Source organism: Capricornis sumatraensis, chromosome 22 (assembly GCF_032405125.1).
Source record: "Capricornis sumatraensis isolate serow.1 chromosome 22, serow.2, whole genome shotgun sequence".
In the NCBI taxonomy this organism is placed as follows: Eukaryota; Metazoa; Chordata; class Mammalia; order Artiodactyla; family Bovidae; genus Capricornis; species Capricornis sumatraensis.
In genome coordinates, this window is record NC_091090.1 from 28,749,992 (window position 1) to 28,767,950 (window position 17,959).

The 17,959-nt window shown below is 39.3% G+C and overlaps 1 protein-coding gene across 1 annotated transcript in view; it reads right to left on the reverse strand.

Moving 5' to 3' along the window:
* The window catches only part of PKHD1 (PKHD1 ciliary IPT domain containing fibrocystin/polyductin), a 445,700-nt gene that overhangs the window by 187,029 nt on the left and 240,712 nt on the right, over positions 1–17,959 (reverse strand). The window contains exons 50-51 of the mRNA XM_068960604.1: positions 16,815–16,880; positions 10,315–10,443 (exon numbers count right to left, since the gene is read on the reverse strand). Coding sequence (XP_068816705.1) covers positions 10,315–10,443; positions 16,815–16,880 — 195 coding nt within the window. The remainder of the gene's footprint in view (positions 1–10,314; positions 10,444–16,814; positions 16,881–17,959) is intronic.

Here is a 17,959-nt window from a genome sequence, read left to right on the forward strand (position 1 = left end):
CCCAACCAGGAGGGTAAAATACATATGCAAGCACTCAGGTCGCCTTCTCTTGTAAGAAATGCCTGTGTCTCCTCAAAGAATATTAATTCCACGAGGCAAATTTCTTAGGGGAATAAAGCGAGGTAAAAATATAGGTTTCTGCATTGAAGTCAAGGAAAAATTTCATTAATTCTCAGCAAATTTGTGGCAGTGCAGATAACAGACTACGGAGTCGTTAAGAACTTGAAAGCTGATTTCTTAGTAAGGCGACCAACTTGTTCTGGTTTGTCTTGGACTTTTAAGGTTTTATTGCTACAAGTCGTGTGTCCCAGAAAACTCCTCAGTCCTGGATAAACGAGAGCAGTCTGTCACTCTAACGACTAATGACTCTAAAGAGATGAGTTCCTAAGATCAACCAACACCCCAAAGTAAATACCAAAATCTCTGGATGCTGCTTCCACTCTTCTGAATTTGAATGGATTTCACCAATGTACTCTGATGGGTTACTACTGCCTGTTAAAAATATGACCATAAACTCTTACCTTCAGAACTAAACTCATTTTAACAATTATATACAGTCGAAATTTTTATTAAAAATGCATCTATTGTGTTGATTTATATTTTTGTAATACTGTACCCCTTTAGGAAATGATAATGTTACCTTAGAGAAAATAGCCTGTTCTATTTTCCCAGACTGACTGAGCTATACTAATTGACCAGTTCTGTTAGACTAAGCTTATTCTATAACCTATTAATTTGAAACACTTGGCCATATTCTAGAAACAGAGTGTATAGGGACAACTGGGCTGCCACACTAGAAGTGTTACTGTCTCATCAGGGAGTAACTAATTGCTTTAAGTTTTAGCAAATTTTCTTTCTTTTAATTTCCTCCCTTGTGAAGAAAAGGCAACCCTCATACACTGCTGGTGGGAATGCAAATTGGTGCAGCCACTGTGGAGAATAGTATGGAGACTTCTCAGAAAACTAAAAATAGAACTACCATATGACCCAGCAATTCTATTCCTTAGTGCATATCTTTTAAAAAGCCACACAAAATACTAAGTTGAGAATATACACACACCCAATGTTCATAGCAGCATTATTTACAATTACCAAGGTAGGGAGCGACTGAAGTGTCCATCAATTGATGAATGGATGAAGAATTAGAACCCAAAGGTCCAGAAGGGTCACACTTTTGGGAGATAGGAGTTGGGAGTTTGTAACCTTATAAAAGTAGTGATTCTGTGTGGGGGGGCGGGGTAAGTACCAAAATAAACCCTGAGTCTCCTACACACTTCATACTTGCTGATACTCCACCTACCCAAATTATGATCTGAAGACCCTGGAAAAGTATGCAGCCTCCTAAAATAGTGCTAATGATCCTCATACTAATGGACTGTGACGATGAGTGTGTTTCTTAGGTGAGTAAGGACAGAAAAGAGTTTGAAAAACTGCTCAATTAGACTGAAACTCCAATTAGTTACAGCAAGTTAGCAAGCCATAAAGAGTGTCAGGGTCTACATGACTTGGGTCCCAAGAGAAGATTCTAAGTGAGTTCTAATTAGTCCAGAAACAAGCGCCATGACTGAGTCAAACAGACTGACAAACTGAGATTCAAGAAAGGATATCAACTTATTTTAATATATTTTTATTATGTTCCTTTTCTCACTTGCAGGAAATTAAAAAATCTCTGCTGTTATTTTAATTGAAATTTAATTTTTATGGGGAAAAATATACAGCTGGAAAAATACTTTAAAAAAAAAATCAGCTCTTGGTTTTCCACCACTGACAAGGATGCCCTGCCACAGGTCTGGGTTGGTAGTTAGGGCCTCACTGTTACTCATTTGTAAAAAGCCATTTGAATCACAGTCATCACAGCTTAAAGGAACTCCCTAGACTTCAAGTATGTCTCTCAAAAGTAAACCTATTTGAAGGACACAAATTATCTAAAATATAGCAAATAAAGCAACAGTTTCTTATAAATTTTAGCAGACAATTTGCAACACTGGTTTGAAAACAAGGAAACTGAAATCCTATTCTTATCCTTGATACAAAAGTTCATATATGTTTGGATAATGATAATAATGTGGTTCATAAGTGAAAGTGAAAGTAAAGTCGCTCAGTCGTGTCCGACTCTTTGCGACCCCGTGGACTGTAGCCTACCAGGCTTCTCTGTCCATGGGATTCTCTAGGCAAGAGTACTAGAGTGGGTTACCATTTCCTTCTCCAGGGGATCTTCCCGACCTACAATTTATAGATCACTTGCATTATTTTAGCTCATCTGCATCCGGTCCCATCACTTCATGGGAAATAGATGGGGAAACAGTGGAAACAGTGTCAGACTCTATTTTTTTGGGCTTCAGAATCACCGCAGATGGTGACTGCAGCCATGAAATTAAAAGACACTTACTCCTTGGAAGAAAAGTTATGACCAACCTAGATAGTATATTCAAAAGCAGAGACATTACTTTGCCGACTAAGGTCCATCTAGTCAAGGCTATGGTTTTTCCTGTAGTCATGTATGGATGTGAGAGTTGGACTGTGAAGAAGGCTGACCGCCGAAGAATTGATGCTTTTGAACTGTGGTGTTGGAGAAGACTGTTGAGAGTCCCTTGGTCTGCAAGGAGATCCAACCAGTCCATTCTGAAGGAGATCAACCCTGGGATTTCTTTGGAGGGAATGATGCTGAAGCTGAAACTCCAGTACTCTGGCCACCTCATGAGAAGAGTTGACTCATTGGAAAAGACTCTGATGCTGGGAGGGATTGGGGGCAGGAGAAGAGAGGGATGACCAAGGATGAGATGGCTGGATGGCATCATGGACTCGATGAACATGAGTCTGAGTGAACTCCGGGAGATGGTGATGGACAGGGAGGCCTGGTGTGCTGCGATTCATGGGGTCGCAAACAGTCGGACACAACTGAGCTACTGAACTGAACTGAACTGAACTGAACTGAACTGTCACTAAGTTCCCTACCAGTTTGACAATTCTATTAACATGTATCCATATTTTATATATATATTAATGTTTACTTAATACAATTAAATCCATAGAAAAATGCCTCAAATAAAACTAAAGTACTTGATAATCTTTCAATTCACCCAAGGATACCATATTGCAAAGGATTTTGCACTTAGATTGCCTTAAATAGTAAGCTTTTATGGTATATTCTTAAATAACTGAATATATGAAAAGTCAGGTTACATTAAGCCTTTCATAACTATTTGAGGAGGTCTGTGGAAATACTTGCCCCAAGGAGTTTGGGATCCTGATATTTCCTTCTTGTGGGAAGGACATAGCCTCAACACCCTTCAACATAAAGCAAGGTTCCCAGAGGTCTGTGCTCCCCTCCAAGAAACTGCCTAAAAGAAGGAGATGTATACAGTATCTAAAGGTCCTTGGATCTCTGGTTTCAAATTTTCTTTTTACTTGTTTATTTTTATTTTCTAATAATGCTGATTAAAATTTCTGTGTCAAGTATCTCTTGAAATCACATTTGTTCTTCCCCACACCATCTTAAAGAATAGCTTTCACACTCACATTCTAAATAAGGTAAAGGAAATGTTGACTGGTGTCCTTGCAGACATTTAATTTCTGCCTTGAAAGAAGCAAAATGTTCAACATACTCATGCTCTACTTCTCCCCTCATGCCAAGGCACTCATCTCTCCCAAGAAGAGGCTTCTGGTCGTACATGTAGAGAATCGGACACAGGTTGCAGCCCAACAGTGTCATCCTTCAGCCTTCTCGGGGTGAGAAATCCCAGATCAGGGCTCTAATTATGTTCAGGGTTGAAGAACCCCACTTTGGGGCAGAGAAGAAGCAATATCATAACACCCAGCATGGTAGGTAGTAGAGAATAAACTAAAATCCTTTGACCAGTCTATCTCCTGGTGTTCTTCAATTTCTGACTCACATAAGCCAACAGAATCTAAATAATGTCTGCCCAGAGAGGGAAGACAGCACAAATTGACAAGACCCTAAACACTCAAACCTTTTGAATTAAGTCAGGTACATCTGCTCTTAATTACATGTGTGCACATGCACTCACATACATAAACACATGCACAGTGGTAGATTAAAGACAGCTGCAAGTTCTTTGCTATTCCTCTCAACGCAAGTAGAGCCTAATTCTCCTCCTCTGTACCTGGGCAGGCTTTAGTGCCCTGCTTGAGCAAGAGAGTGTGATGGTCATGATATTCTCAGTCTGCTCAGTCTGGCTTGGGAGGTGTGTAGCTTTATTCCTGGTCTTTTACCTGTTCAACATTCAAAAAAGTAAGATCATGGCACCCAGTCCCATCAGTTCATGGCAAATCGATGGGGAAACAATGGAAACAGTGACAGACTTTCTTTTCTTGGGCTCTAAAATCACCATGGGCAGTGACCGCAGCCATGAAATTAAAAGACGCTTGTTCCTTGGAAGAAAAGCTATGACAAACCTTGACAACATATTAAAAAGCAGAGACATCACTTTGCCAACAAAGGTCCATATAATCAAAACTATGGTTTTTCCAGTGGTCATGTATGGATGTGAGAGTTGGACCATAAAGAAGGCTGAGCACCAAAGAATTGATGCTTTCGAACTGTGGTGCTAGAGAAGACTCTTGACAGTCCCTTGGATTGCAAGGAGACCAAACCAGTCAATCCTAAAGGAAATAAACCCTGAATATTCATTGGAAGAACTGATGCTGAAGTTGAAGCTTCAATACTTTGGCCACCTGATATGAAGAGCCAACTCATGAAAAGATCCTGATGCTGGAAAAGATTGAGGGCAGGAAGAGAAGGGGTAACAGAGGATGAGACACTTAGATGACATCACCAACTCAATGGGCGTGAGGTTGAGCCAACTGCAAAAGATAGTGAAGGACAGGGAAGCCTGACATGCTGCAGGCCATGGAATCACAAAGAATCAGACATGACTAAGCAACTGAACAACAACTTAACTGCTCACTTTGAGGGAACTCCTTCTTAGGATGTTCCTTCTTGGAATCCAGCTACCACGCTATTAGAAAACCCAAGAAGTCCCACAGAGAAACCCATGTGGAGAGGAACTGAGTCCTCTTAGCTGACTGCCCTGGTCGAGCTCACAGCTAGTAACAAGGGTCACCTGCCAGCTGCATGAGTGAGCTCTCTTGGGCCACCCAAACATGCCTGGAACTTAGATGAGCCCAACCGTAATATGACAGCAAGGCATGAAAGACCCCAGCCAGAAGATCCCAAGTCTAGCCCTTCCCCACGAAATTATGAACAAAATAAAAGGTATATTTTAAGCAATTAAGTTTCTAGGTGGCTTTTTAAGTAATGACAGATTTCTAGAACACTCACACTCCTGTAGTCAGCATACTGAAGACATGCACCCACCACACAAAGAACCCCAGTAACTCAAGTTTAAATTTACTTGCTAGCAATCTAGAATATATAAGGGTGATTCTTTGTGTGCCTTTCTGTTTCATCCAACCGAAAAAAGACCAGAATTCTGAAACTATTTGAGACAACACTGGTATTTATAGTATTTGGTTTCTGATTGATATTGCAGACCCAAATCTCTGTATTATGAACATCTTTCCCTAAACTACTTTTAATTTCAGGTAAGAAAAAAAGTAAATCAAACTAATAATGCTCTACTTAGAATATTTTGTAAAACTTTCTTCCCCAGAAAAAATTACTTCCTGATTTGTGGTCATCTTAACTCATATCTCCAACCTTAATGCCTTGTGATTTAACAAGGAAATGCATTAAGCACTGTTGATTTTGAACATCACAGGACTTTGATGAGCCTCACTGCCATTTAAAGTACCCAAGTATTGAAAATCAGAACAAACAGAGGAACTATTATGAAAGAAAACCAGTACTTCTCCATTCATCTCTTCAAATAAGGACAGTTCAAAGTAATACAAGAAAATGGAACACAGTGAATTCTACCACACATACACGCAAAAATAAAATCATGCTGGAGGCTACATGATATCATATCTGTACCCTTCAAAACAGAATCCTACCCCTTAGAATTATAACACATTTTCCTTTCATTAAGCCTGCTCTGTGTCAACAGGGTGTCATCCTGCCACGGCTGAGACTCCTTCAGAGAAAGAACTGGAAGCACCAAATCCTCACAGGTCAGTTCAGGATAAAACCTGGAGTACAAGTTAGTAGGATCATTTGTGAAGTTTTGAGATTTGCATGGCTTATTAGAACTCATTTCCACTCTGTGAGATGTTGTGAACACATTTAGACCAATTCTCCTAGTATTTAGATGGCAAAGACAACCAGATATATTTGTTTGACTGAAGCAAAGTCATCATAAACTACAAGAGCCAATTCTTCACAATGACTTCAGCTCACTCCATAATACCACCAAGAAGAATTTACAGCTTTTTCAAAATCCAATGTCTATAAAGACAGAACGCCTCGAAGGAAAATGGTACCATACTTAAAATAGTGATATCTTTTATTAGTACAGTAAAGTCCTATTTTTATGGAATAGGATGGGTCTGAGGTCATTCCATAAAATTGATTTCCCAGAAAATGGAAATAGGCAATTTACCTTAAGAATTTTATTGAAAAATTATGCTATTCTATTTGAATAATGATGGGAATGTTCTACACATTTCCTTTATTAATGAATTAAAATACACAAAACATCATAAAATTATATTAGAGGTTCAAAAGTATCACTTAAATCTTCTTTACCAGTCACTTTCATTTTGTAACATCAGCAGTTTCATTAAAATCGTATTATGTAAAAATGGGTTTTTACTGTAATAATAGTTATTACCTATTTAGCTCCCAAGGATGTTGTGAAAATTAAATAATAAGCCATTGGAAAGCAAATACAAAGTGTCGCTAATACCAGAGGCCAAGAGGGGCAGCCAGATGGAAAAATGAAAGAAAAGAGCACCTGATACATTAAAAATCACAGCTTTCACCTATGATTCCATTACTCCCAACACTCCATACAGTGGTCATGTGTACTGACGTTATCTCATTTAATCCTTTCAACATGATAATGTATTAATTATAGCCCTCATGTGGTCAGAAAGTGAAGGTGGGAACCATTTAAACTTGTCCCATATCATGCAGTGTGTAAATGTCAGAACCTGAATGTGAACCCAGGTTTATCCTAGTCAAAAGCCCATCCTGCATCTCCGAAAGCGTTGCTTCCTCCCCAGTTCACTCTCATAACTGGCCTTCAATTTTTTACCCCGTCCATCAAGGTCCTCTTCAAATGCCTCTTGCTCTGCGAGGCCAGCCCTCTTCTCACCTGAGACACTTTGATCGTAAACACTTCTGTTCATTACAGCTGCTTGTTGTATTATTGTGCTTTAGTATGTGTTTTATCAACCTGGCTAATTTACCAGCTGCTTGAGATCACAACTGATCAGAGGTCCTGGTTCAGTGCCTTGAACACAGTGAGTGTTCAGTTATTGTTGGTTAAACTGAATTGGAAAAGCAATGTTAACTTGAATTAGAACTACACTTACTACCAGATGCAAAGCGGGTACTTCCACCAATGGCTCATTGCATCAGATACCTCTTTGGGGAGTTTTTCTGGCTTCTCTACATGTATGCACGTAATGAGCATGTAGTGAGATTGAATGCGTCTTGGAGAATATCTGACATATGCCAGGTATTCAATAAGTAGTATTTTTTAATTTAAAGTGAAGGGAACAATGGAAACAGTAAGTAGAGAAGTATAAATTCAGTATAATATGAAGTCTGATCTGAGTGTATCAGAGCAAGTAGGAATGGTGAGTTTTTAAAAATATATGTGGTAAAGAGGTGGGGCTCTGGAATCAAACTGTTCGCTTCCCTCAGCCAGCCTTTCTACTTGTTATCTGGAAGAAACTGGGGAAGTTACTTAACCTCTCTGGGTACCAAATCCCACGGTTATAAAAAAAAAAAGAAGAAGAAGAAGATAACAACAGGATCGAACTCAAAGTAGTTGTGAGGAATAACTGAGAAGGTCCATGTAGGACACTTAGCACATACCCAGCACTCAAACTACCTACCGTTGCTGGGACCATCGTCATTATCATCAGGGAGGTCTTCATTCTTAGGACTCTGTTCGTAGGAGAAAGCGTTATTTTCCACAGACCTCTGAAATCCTGCAGTCGCCCTGGGTCAATCCTATGAAACCCACAGATTCAGTTCTGGTGTTAAGTTACGGACAGCAGCATGGAGACCATGCACTTCGTTCAAGAAATACTTGGTGTCTCTTTTGTGCCAGACTTGAATGAACAAACTCTCTTGATTTCGCGGAAGCAAAGGAGGAAAGAAAAGAGAGCAGCCAGGAAAAAGGTCAAGAAGGTAAAACCACCAATAGAAAGAGGAGGTCAGTTCAACCCTAAGGGCCATCAAAGGTCAAAATATCAGGGGTTGCCAAAAATCAAAAGGGAGAAGTGACCCAGCACAGCTCCTGCATTAGACCCTAAACAGAACAGATTTCAAACACTGGCCACTTTCAGGTAATTTTCTAGAATTATCAACAGACAGGGCTTTTTAGGGGAGAGAGGCAATAAGCAGGAAGGATTTCATTTATTATGTATTACAAATCTGTTCTCATTCACTTATTTTCCAATTGAAAACTAAATAATGAACAATAATGGCAGGTTTTAAAAATCTTAACTTTGATTTTTACAATAATACTGAAGGACCAACTGGGAGATACTTCAGATATCCAGTATTTGTGCCCCACCCCCGCCTTTTTCCAAAGCATGGATGTGTGCTCCTTAAGAGCAACTTTGCGAAGAATTTGGGTCCATCTTACAAGCTGACCATGAAGAAAGGAATGAAGGGAGATGGAGAATGCCAGGGACTCTGGAAGCCAGGACACACAGTGGCTACAGACAACAGCAATGCCAAGCAAGAAAGCAAAGACTGCTTGCCGCTCAGCATAAAGGTCCCAAAGGATACTAAAAGCTTGGCAGCCTTCAAAAGCTTCTTGTGCTTCCTGCATGGGGTGGGGGAAACAGCTTGCTTAGTGGGAAAAACCATAGCCCAGGGCCAATCCACTGGCTAACATTCATCAAAGAGATGGCTGAGACAGAACAGATTTTTCCTTTCCGTATAGGAATGACTCATGAGCTTGTTTATTCAAAAAGTTCCATCCTCCATGGAGAGAGGTGGGTGATAGGGGGTGGGATGATAATAAGCAGTTTACGTTTGTATCGGTCAGCCCCCTCCTCCAGTCCTCATCTCTGCGTATCATATGCACCCCACCGATATCCAGAAGGTGGTCAGTATGTCTTGATCTTTCTGCCTTCTCATCCCATCATAAATAAAGCAAACGACACCACCACTCTTTTTGTTTACTCATAGTCCTTTTAGAAAGGGAATGTACTTGATTGACTAAGAATAAGGACTTTGAGACAGACTGCCTGTGTCAAAATCCTGACTCTGCTGAATTGCAAACTGTGTGACCCTGGGCAAGTTCCCTAACCACCCTGGGCCCCTGTTTCTGTGTCAGTAAAAATGGGGATGATGATAATATTACTTGTACTGCAGAATTATATGAATATTAAATTAGTTAATATATGAAGAATGATTCCTGAATATTGTTAGTTGTCAACCTGTGTTTAATAGTGTGTGTGCGTTAGTCACTAAGTCGTGTCTGACTCTTTGAGATCCCACAGGCTTCTCTCCCACAGGCTACAGGCTTCTCTGTCTGTGGGATTCTCCAAGCAAGAATACTGGAGTGGGTTGCCATTCCCATTGCCAGAGGATCTTCCCGACCCAGGGATTGAACCCGGGTCTCCTGCTTTGCAGGCAGATTCTTTACCATTGGAAGCCACCAGATGGATTGATGAAAAGATAGGTGAGAGATTGGGGAGATGATAGATTGGTAGAATGTTGCTTTTCTATTTTATTTCTCTGTTCCTTTCCCATCATCTTTGAAAACCATGGCAATAGAAGACCTCGTCATTTCTCAGTCCCATGTTTAAAAGATTCACAAATGCAGACGAGCAGGAGGCATTTACAAACTGCTTCTTTCCATACTCTCCATGTCTTTCAAATATAAGAACACTAAAATTTTCTATAAATCTGTTCTTAGACATATTAGAAAAATTATCCAGTTAGTGAATTAGTCTAATTCCTTTTGGCATGGGGCTATTTACCCCACCGTTAATGAAGGTAGGCTGAACTATCTTTTCCGGTTTTTACTGGGTTATTAAATTCCTCTCTTGTAATAACCCAAAAGAGAAGGTTGTAGACATAATTGCCTATTTATTTTCACATTCTTTACTGTGTTGTTCAGAATATCTAAATGACAGATAATTCCCAGATTGGCCTAATTCAGTCTATCTGTGATTATTCACACCATGGGTTGTTTCACTTACTGGATAAAATCAGGACGTCTTCCCCAGGGCCTGGACTGGCACCGTTGTGTCCTCCCCAGCCCTCAGCCACGCCTTCCCATGTTTCAGGGAGGGACCATTTTAAAACTGACTTTGGTACGGAGGTAGAAGCTAGAAAACAAAAGGAAAATAAAAAGGGTAACGATGAAAATCTGGCTCACTGTGATAACTTGCAAATTCTATCCTTATATTAAGATCCTGGTGACATTTTCACTTCCCCCAAAAAGCTGCCTTCAGATATTTATATTAATGAAAACATTTATCATGTATAAAATAAGTAATTATTCAATCCTTGGATTACCTCCACTTGAAGGGAAAATGTATTCTACTTTTGCAATTAAACGCTTGTGTTTTGCCTTTATTATGAATAGCACAGCATATGTTTAGCATGAGCCATTTGTAAAATGCGAATATAGAAAGAAAAAGAAAAATAATAATTGCCTACTATCTCACCACCTAGAGATAACTGCCATTAACCTTTTATTTGTGTTTCCTTCTGGAATCTCTCAGCATTTTTATGTAATTTAGATCATATAACTTGTAATTTTACATTCAGTTCTTATTTTACTTGGCAGATTTTCTGGGAAATTCATGAATTCACATAATGAGAGAAAGAATCTCCTCTATTATTTGCTAACTTCATAAGCATAAATAATGAGTGCCTCCTCTATCAGAACTGTCCTAAAAAAACAGTGAAATAGTGCAAAAAGAAATCAAAAGTCATGCTTGCCGCCAAGGAGGTACTAGCATTGTGTAAGTATGCAAGTGAATACTAGAGGGATAGACTTTAGAAGGGAATTATCTTTGATGGTACCTGACCAAGGCAGGCAGTGAGACCTCACCAGGGGAGGCTTCCTGGAGTCGAGGCATCTGAGCTGCACTTAAAGGCATAGGACCTAATTGAGGTGAAGGGGGTGAGGGTATGAACTGAGAGTCTGCACTCCAGAGGGATAAACACAATGGATGGCAAGAAATGAGAAATTATGTGGAAGGACTATAAGCAGTTTGGTATTGCTGAGTCACACAGTCAGAAAGAGGCAAGCGATAGGGCCAGAAAAACCACCAGAGGTCAGAGAGGAAAGGGGAACAAAAATGGAGAAGCCAAGGGTCAGCCGGGGGTTTCCAGCGTGGGTGGTGTCTGGTGGAGATGCCCATTAAGACCGACATTTGATTAATTCAGTTTGGGCCATTTAAAGTTTGGGGTGTCTTTGGGGCTTCCAGGTAGAGATGCATAGCAAGCAGGGGATGGATGTGAATCTGAAGGTTGGGAAAGAACTCTGAATCAGAGAGATGGATCTTGGCATCACTGGCCCAGAGGCCATATTTGAAAATCTGAGGATGGGTTGTGAGAGCTCCTTGGGACTACAGTGCAGAAAGACAAAATGCCTAAGGTCAGAACCATGGAGAACACCTGACTATTTTGTCTGTATGAACCCAACTCCCTGCTAGTTATGGTCTAATTAGGGCCCCAGAATAACTTAAAAATACATAGATTATGTTCAAGTAGAAATCCTAGACAATTAGCACAAAATATATCCCACACCATAGAAACCAGGCGATGTCTTGGAACAAAACTTACTGTGAAAGAGGATTTAGAAATATTTTATATTTATCTACTATTATATAATAAATCATAGTGGAAAACCATAAGAAAATAATATATGTATATATGTTGCTGTACACCAGAAACTATAAATCAACTATAAACTTATAAATCAACTATACTTCATTTTTTAAAAAATAAAATTAAAAAAAATAGAAATATTTTATAAACACCAGTAGTATAATACATTCTTATAAAGAAACTTTCTAAGTTTCTTTTGAAGTTTTTCTTCTTTTCAATACTATACTCTAAATACCCAGATGGTGATAGGGTGGAGATATTTGTTGAGGTGGCCACTAACAGACACCACAAAACAGAAAGAGATGTTCTCATTTCCAGTGATATTTTAAACAGGCAATGATCAGGTTCTTTAAAACCCTATTCCAAGCCTCAAAAACCCTTAGCTGTTTCAATTTTGTATCACACATTAGAAACATTCTTCATTTATGTCATCTTCACTCTTGTCTAAGGGAGGGTTAAACCTGTCTTTAACTGAACAAACTAAATCTTGAAATTGCTGTTCTAAGAAATGTTATGATGAATGAATTTGGTTATTTTATACCATCTTGCCTTAAAATAAGAACCCTTAATAGAGAAGGACATGTTTAGTCTCCTGCAGTTACGAGATGTCTATATAGTTAACATCAGGTTTCCAGGTGACTGTTTTTAATACAGAAAGGAGAGGAGAGGAAAAGAAGCCTAAAGAGTTAAAGCTATCAGCTATATACATGGAGGACCAGAAGAGAGGAATGTCTTGGAAGACTAAGAAATAAAGAATGTCCAGAGAGTAGAAGTGATCTTGTTAGTAGCAAAGTTTCAGTAAGAGAAGGAATAAGAAGCGGCTGCTGAATGTGACAACCAGGACGTGGCTGATCAAGATGAAGAGAGTGTCAGTGGAGTGCTGGAGGTGGAAACCACTTGAATTATAGCAGACTTGAGAGTACACTAGAAGTGGGGAAGAAAAGACATTAGGTCTGATCATGCAAAACACTTATGGAGAAAAGGATCTGAGATCCTGAGCCTTTGATCTGTCTTCCTACTCTTTAGATAAATTAGATTTCTCTTAAAACTGCAGCCCATGAACACTGTTCAAGATCAACATTTCCCTCTCAAATTTGTCAGTCAACAACAGCCACCACTTGAGATGGTCTCCAACTCGTTATGTGAGCCAAATATTGCCATCTAATCCTTCGTTTACCCAGCTTTTTTTTCCCTTCCTTCCTTTATTTTTTAAATGATTTATTTATTTTGCTTTACAATATTGTATTGGTTTTGCTGTACATTGACTAGAATACACCACAAATGTACACGTGTTCCCCATCTTGAACCCCACTCCCACCTCCCTCCCCATCCCATCCTTCTGGGTCATCCCAGTGCACCAGCCCAGAGCACCCTGTCTCATGCATCGAACCTGGACTGGCAATTCGTTTCACATATGTTATTTTACATGTTTCAATGCCATTCTCCCAAATCCTTGCACCCTCGCCCTCTCCCACAGAGTCCAAAAGACTGTTCAATATATCTGTGTCTCTTTTGCTGTCTCGCATACAGGGTTATCATTACCATCTTTCTAAATTCCATATATATGCATTAGTATACTATATTGATGTTTTTCTTTCTGGTTTACTTTACTCTGTATAATAGGCTCCAGACTCATCCACCTTATTAGAACTGATTCAAATGTATTATTTTTAATGGCTGAGTAATATTCCATTGTGTATATGTACCACAGTTTTCTTGTCCATTCATCTGCTGATGGACATCTAGGTTGCGTCCATGTCCTGGCTATTATAAACAGTGCTTTTTATGGCTCTGCATCAAGAGAAGGCTCATCTTTTGATAAGTCTGCAGAAGCAATATCAACTGGAGGAAGATTCAGTGTCTATGAATTTTTTTTTAATTGAGAGGTACTGAACAGAAGGAGCCAGGAATGATGGAGAGGTTAACTTCATTTGCTGATAAAATAAAGTTTGAAAGATGCTAGAAGGGATGGATTGACTTGAAATAGGAGAAAGGCTGACAGATTTCAAAGCCTGAAGAAAGGAAATAAACCTGATCTGTGGGGAAAGGGAGGGCAAATTTAGAAAAAGAGTATCCAATTATCTGCTGCTGCTAAGTCGCTTCAGTTGTGTCCAACTCTGTGTAGTCCCACAGACGGCAGCCCACCAGGCTCCCCCGTCCCTGGGATTATCCAGGCAAGAACGCTGGAGTGGGTTGTTATTGCCTTCTCCGTCCAATCATCTGAATGTTTGTAAATGACTGTCAACAATAGTTGCAATTAGCCCCCACTGAAAAGACAACATGGCTGAGCTAAAAGCTCCTCAGAAATATTTTCACTTTCCCCTAATGTGAGTTGCTTCACCCTTTTCCTCTCCTTCATCTTTTATAAAGCACCATGGATACCGAGAGAAAACCAGTGAAGTCACAGTGTCAGAGGAGCATTAAAGACCTGCCCTGGGGTCTTCAGAAAACTGGGTACCGTCTTGACCCAGATGAGCATACCTCCTTAACCCAACCTGACTAAGCAGCACTCAACAGCTTTCATCAGCACCATCTTCTCTGCTTCTTCCTAACACTGGTCCATACATACTTTAATTTCTGCTTCCTTGGAGTTTCCAACGTCCCCACAATGACCAGCACAGTCGACTCAGGTTAAGTCCTCAATTAAATAAAAGGCTAAAAGACTCTTAGCAGAACACCTAAACCCAAAATATATTTTCTGTGTTACATGTTCATTGAATCTCTTAATGGGAACATATACATGGAATTCCATTATTTATTCCATTCTTGTTTTGTCAAAGAATTTTTGATATTGCAAACATTTTACTTGTTTTCATAGAGCTCTCCATTAAACAAAATATATGCCCATAGTTTAATTTTGACATTAGTGCTTATATCCCATATGATAGAGATCAATCAATGCCTTGGAACCATATTAATAATAAATATTTGAATATAACAAATGGTAACATACTAGTTCCATAACTCCCTGGGTCTTAGGATAGTTTTCTATCCCAGTCTATTCCAAGCTTTTCTGTTCCAAGCTACAAAAATTGGCTATATAATAATAAATTTAATGTAACTCATAAATTAAAATATACCAAAAAAGGTAGCTTGAACACTTTACGGTTTACAGGGTATAACAGAAAGAACACTGGCCTGAGTTGGAAACCTGAGTCCTCATCCAGGCTCATCCAGGCTCAACCACTGATTGTGTAAACTATTTAATCTTTAGGCTTCCATGTCCTTATTTGTAAAATGAAGCAGTTGGATAGGATACTTTATGGGGTTCCTTCTCTTACCAAAATTCTATAACTCTATGAAGCAAAAGCTTTCTATTTATCCAGCATGCTGCAATTGACAGGCCAAGTGAAGCATCTCCCAGTTAAACTGACCCCTGCTGATACAGCATGCTTGGGGCTGGTGCATGGGGATGACCCACAGAGATGTTATGGGAAGGGAGGTGGGAAGGGGGTTCATGTTTGGGAACACATGTAAGAATTAAAGATTTTAAAATTAAAAAAATAAAAAACTAAAAAAAAAAAAAGAAAGAGCATCTGAAAAAAAAAAAAAATTGACCCCTGCTGAAAAATCCCAGATACCAGCTACCCACAATGTCCTTCCAAAGAGTCCTTAATACAGAATTCTTCACACTAAGTGCTGAGGGCCATGTTATGCTGATGAAAGCTGCCTGAACCAGGAATGGCCACTTACAGGTGTAGATGGCCCAGGATCCTCCCAGTGGACCTGGCATGAGAGCTCCCCCTACAGGTGGTTATCTACAAAATAAGGGCTCACCCAACCAATCGCATCTCTTCTGGGGGAGTCTGAACACAGAAACAATCATAAGATACTTCTCCTTGGTAACAATTATTTTAAAAGGAACATATTCCTTGATTAATTAGTCATTTGATTGACACCTCCCAGTGGCCATAAGACCTCATGAAGTCAAAGAGCACTCCATCTTGCTCACCATTGTAGCCTCCTACACATCACATGGGAGGCATTCAACAAAGACTTGTGAGTCACCTAAAGGGAAAAAGTGAAAAAGGACCAGGAACATAAAGAGCAAAGGCGATGGCAGTTCACAGGTATAAAAACAAAGAATCCCATTCTTCTCAGGCAAATAAGCATGGAACAGTCAAAGTCAGTACTTCTAGTTTATAGTTTTAGTGCAATACCTTAACCTCATTTATTTATTAATTTAAATGGAGGACTTAAAAAAAATAAAATAAATGGAGGAATTAGATCATTTTCTGATTAGCCTGGCTCTTCTCTGACATAACACACAAAAAATGCCACTGGAAATCAAAGGAAAACTCAGCCTTTGAAAAGATTTATCCCTGCTGCAAATGTATAGTTAAACTGCCTCCGAATAAACAAAAACAAACATTGAAATACATTAGAAGGTGCTTATGAGTCATTTAGTATTTGAGAGTTTAGCTTTTATGAGTTAGGAAGATTTCACAGAACCATCCGACTTTTGAGGAGGGTTTGTTTACCCTGATTTCCTGAAATTACTGGGAACAATTAAAGTTTTGAGATACCCTGAATTTTTCTTTCCATTTGGTGGGGGCCTAATGGCCCATCTGCAGATCTGGACTCCTGTGTGCACATATGGTCCATAATTTATGAAACGTGCTTATTTACATGTTGTAATTCTTACTTTCCAATGTTTTAAAATGCACCACTCTTATATCTTTCTTTGACATGCATACGTATATTTTAGCTGTAGGGGTGACACAATGAAGACTTGTCAGACATAAAAACATTAGGGTTGATACCTTCCCTACAAAAAAATATGATGGGAGAAATTTATAAAATGATGGGAAGACATCCTTTTGCATTCGGCAATTCTATTTGGTGGGTTAACACTTACCTGAAATAGTTGGGCCCACACCTTTCCTCACCTGGAGAACTACTTTAACTTGGCCTTCACCTGAAACTGAATACAAAAAAGAATCACGATTGGATAAGATACAAAGATTTTCTTAATACAAAAGATATTCATGTGTGAGAAAGATGACTTTATGTTAAATTCTCCCCAATCTAATTACATTTTCAAAGCAAACAAACAAAAAAAATGCAGTCCTTGTTAGTTAGTCTAACAACTGATTTCCAACATTTGATTTTGATTGTTTGCTTTTGATTAAACTTAATCACAGTGAGGTTTCCAAGAGAATCGGCACATAAATAATTAGGGGAAAAAATCCTTTAACCATATGTTCTTTGGAGGCCAGTGTTGGTCAGCAGGACATCCCTCATATGTTATTTCCCTTCCATCAGTTTGAAGGCTCAGCTTTTGGAATTCGTGTGTTTTTCACCAATAGAATTCAGATCACCCATGAAATGTACTTGCTTTACCTTTATCCAGGCAAATTGTCCTTTTAATGAAGTCATTTCTCCAACCCCCCTCCTCACTTTCTCCTCCTATCTTCCAGACCAACTGAGCACATTTGAAAGGCCTGGGGTTCATTAATTTTAAGTGTTCAATAAATTAGTGAAAATAATCAAAAGGCCTGATTCTTTCTGATAATGACAATTTGATGTCAGTATAAACCAGTAGATTAAGCTGGGAACATATGCTCCTTTGCCAAGAGAGGCTGCTATAATTAAATAGTGAATGCATCTACAAGGTGCTCTCACGCCTGATTAATTAGTAATCAGGTGCACGAACCCCACTTTTCAGTAACACCTTGTCTCTCATTGGTTAATTACCTTTCTGCCTTATCAGATGTCATGAAGGCCAAAACCTCCCATCGCTGAAGAGCCCAATGATGCCGAAGGTTGCAGCCCTGGGGCCTTGGTCCCGCTCATGCCCCCCATTTCCTTCTCCCTGGAGCACTAAACCCTTTCCTCTGTGGCAGGTTTGGAGTAGACCAAGGATCATTCTTTCTAATTACAAAGCATAAGCTTCAGAACATTACAAAGAAAATAAGTCCCCAAAACACCCATGATGAGACCTCTCTGATTTTATTCTTTCTTTTGTTGATTATTCTCATTTTAAATTTTTCTGTAATAACC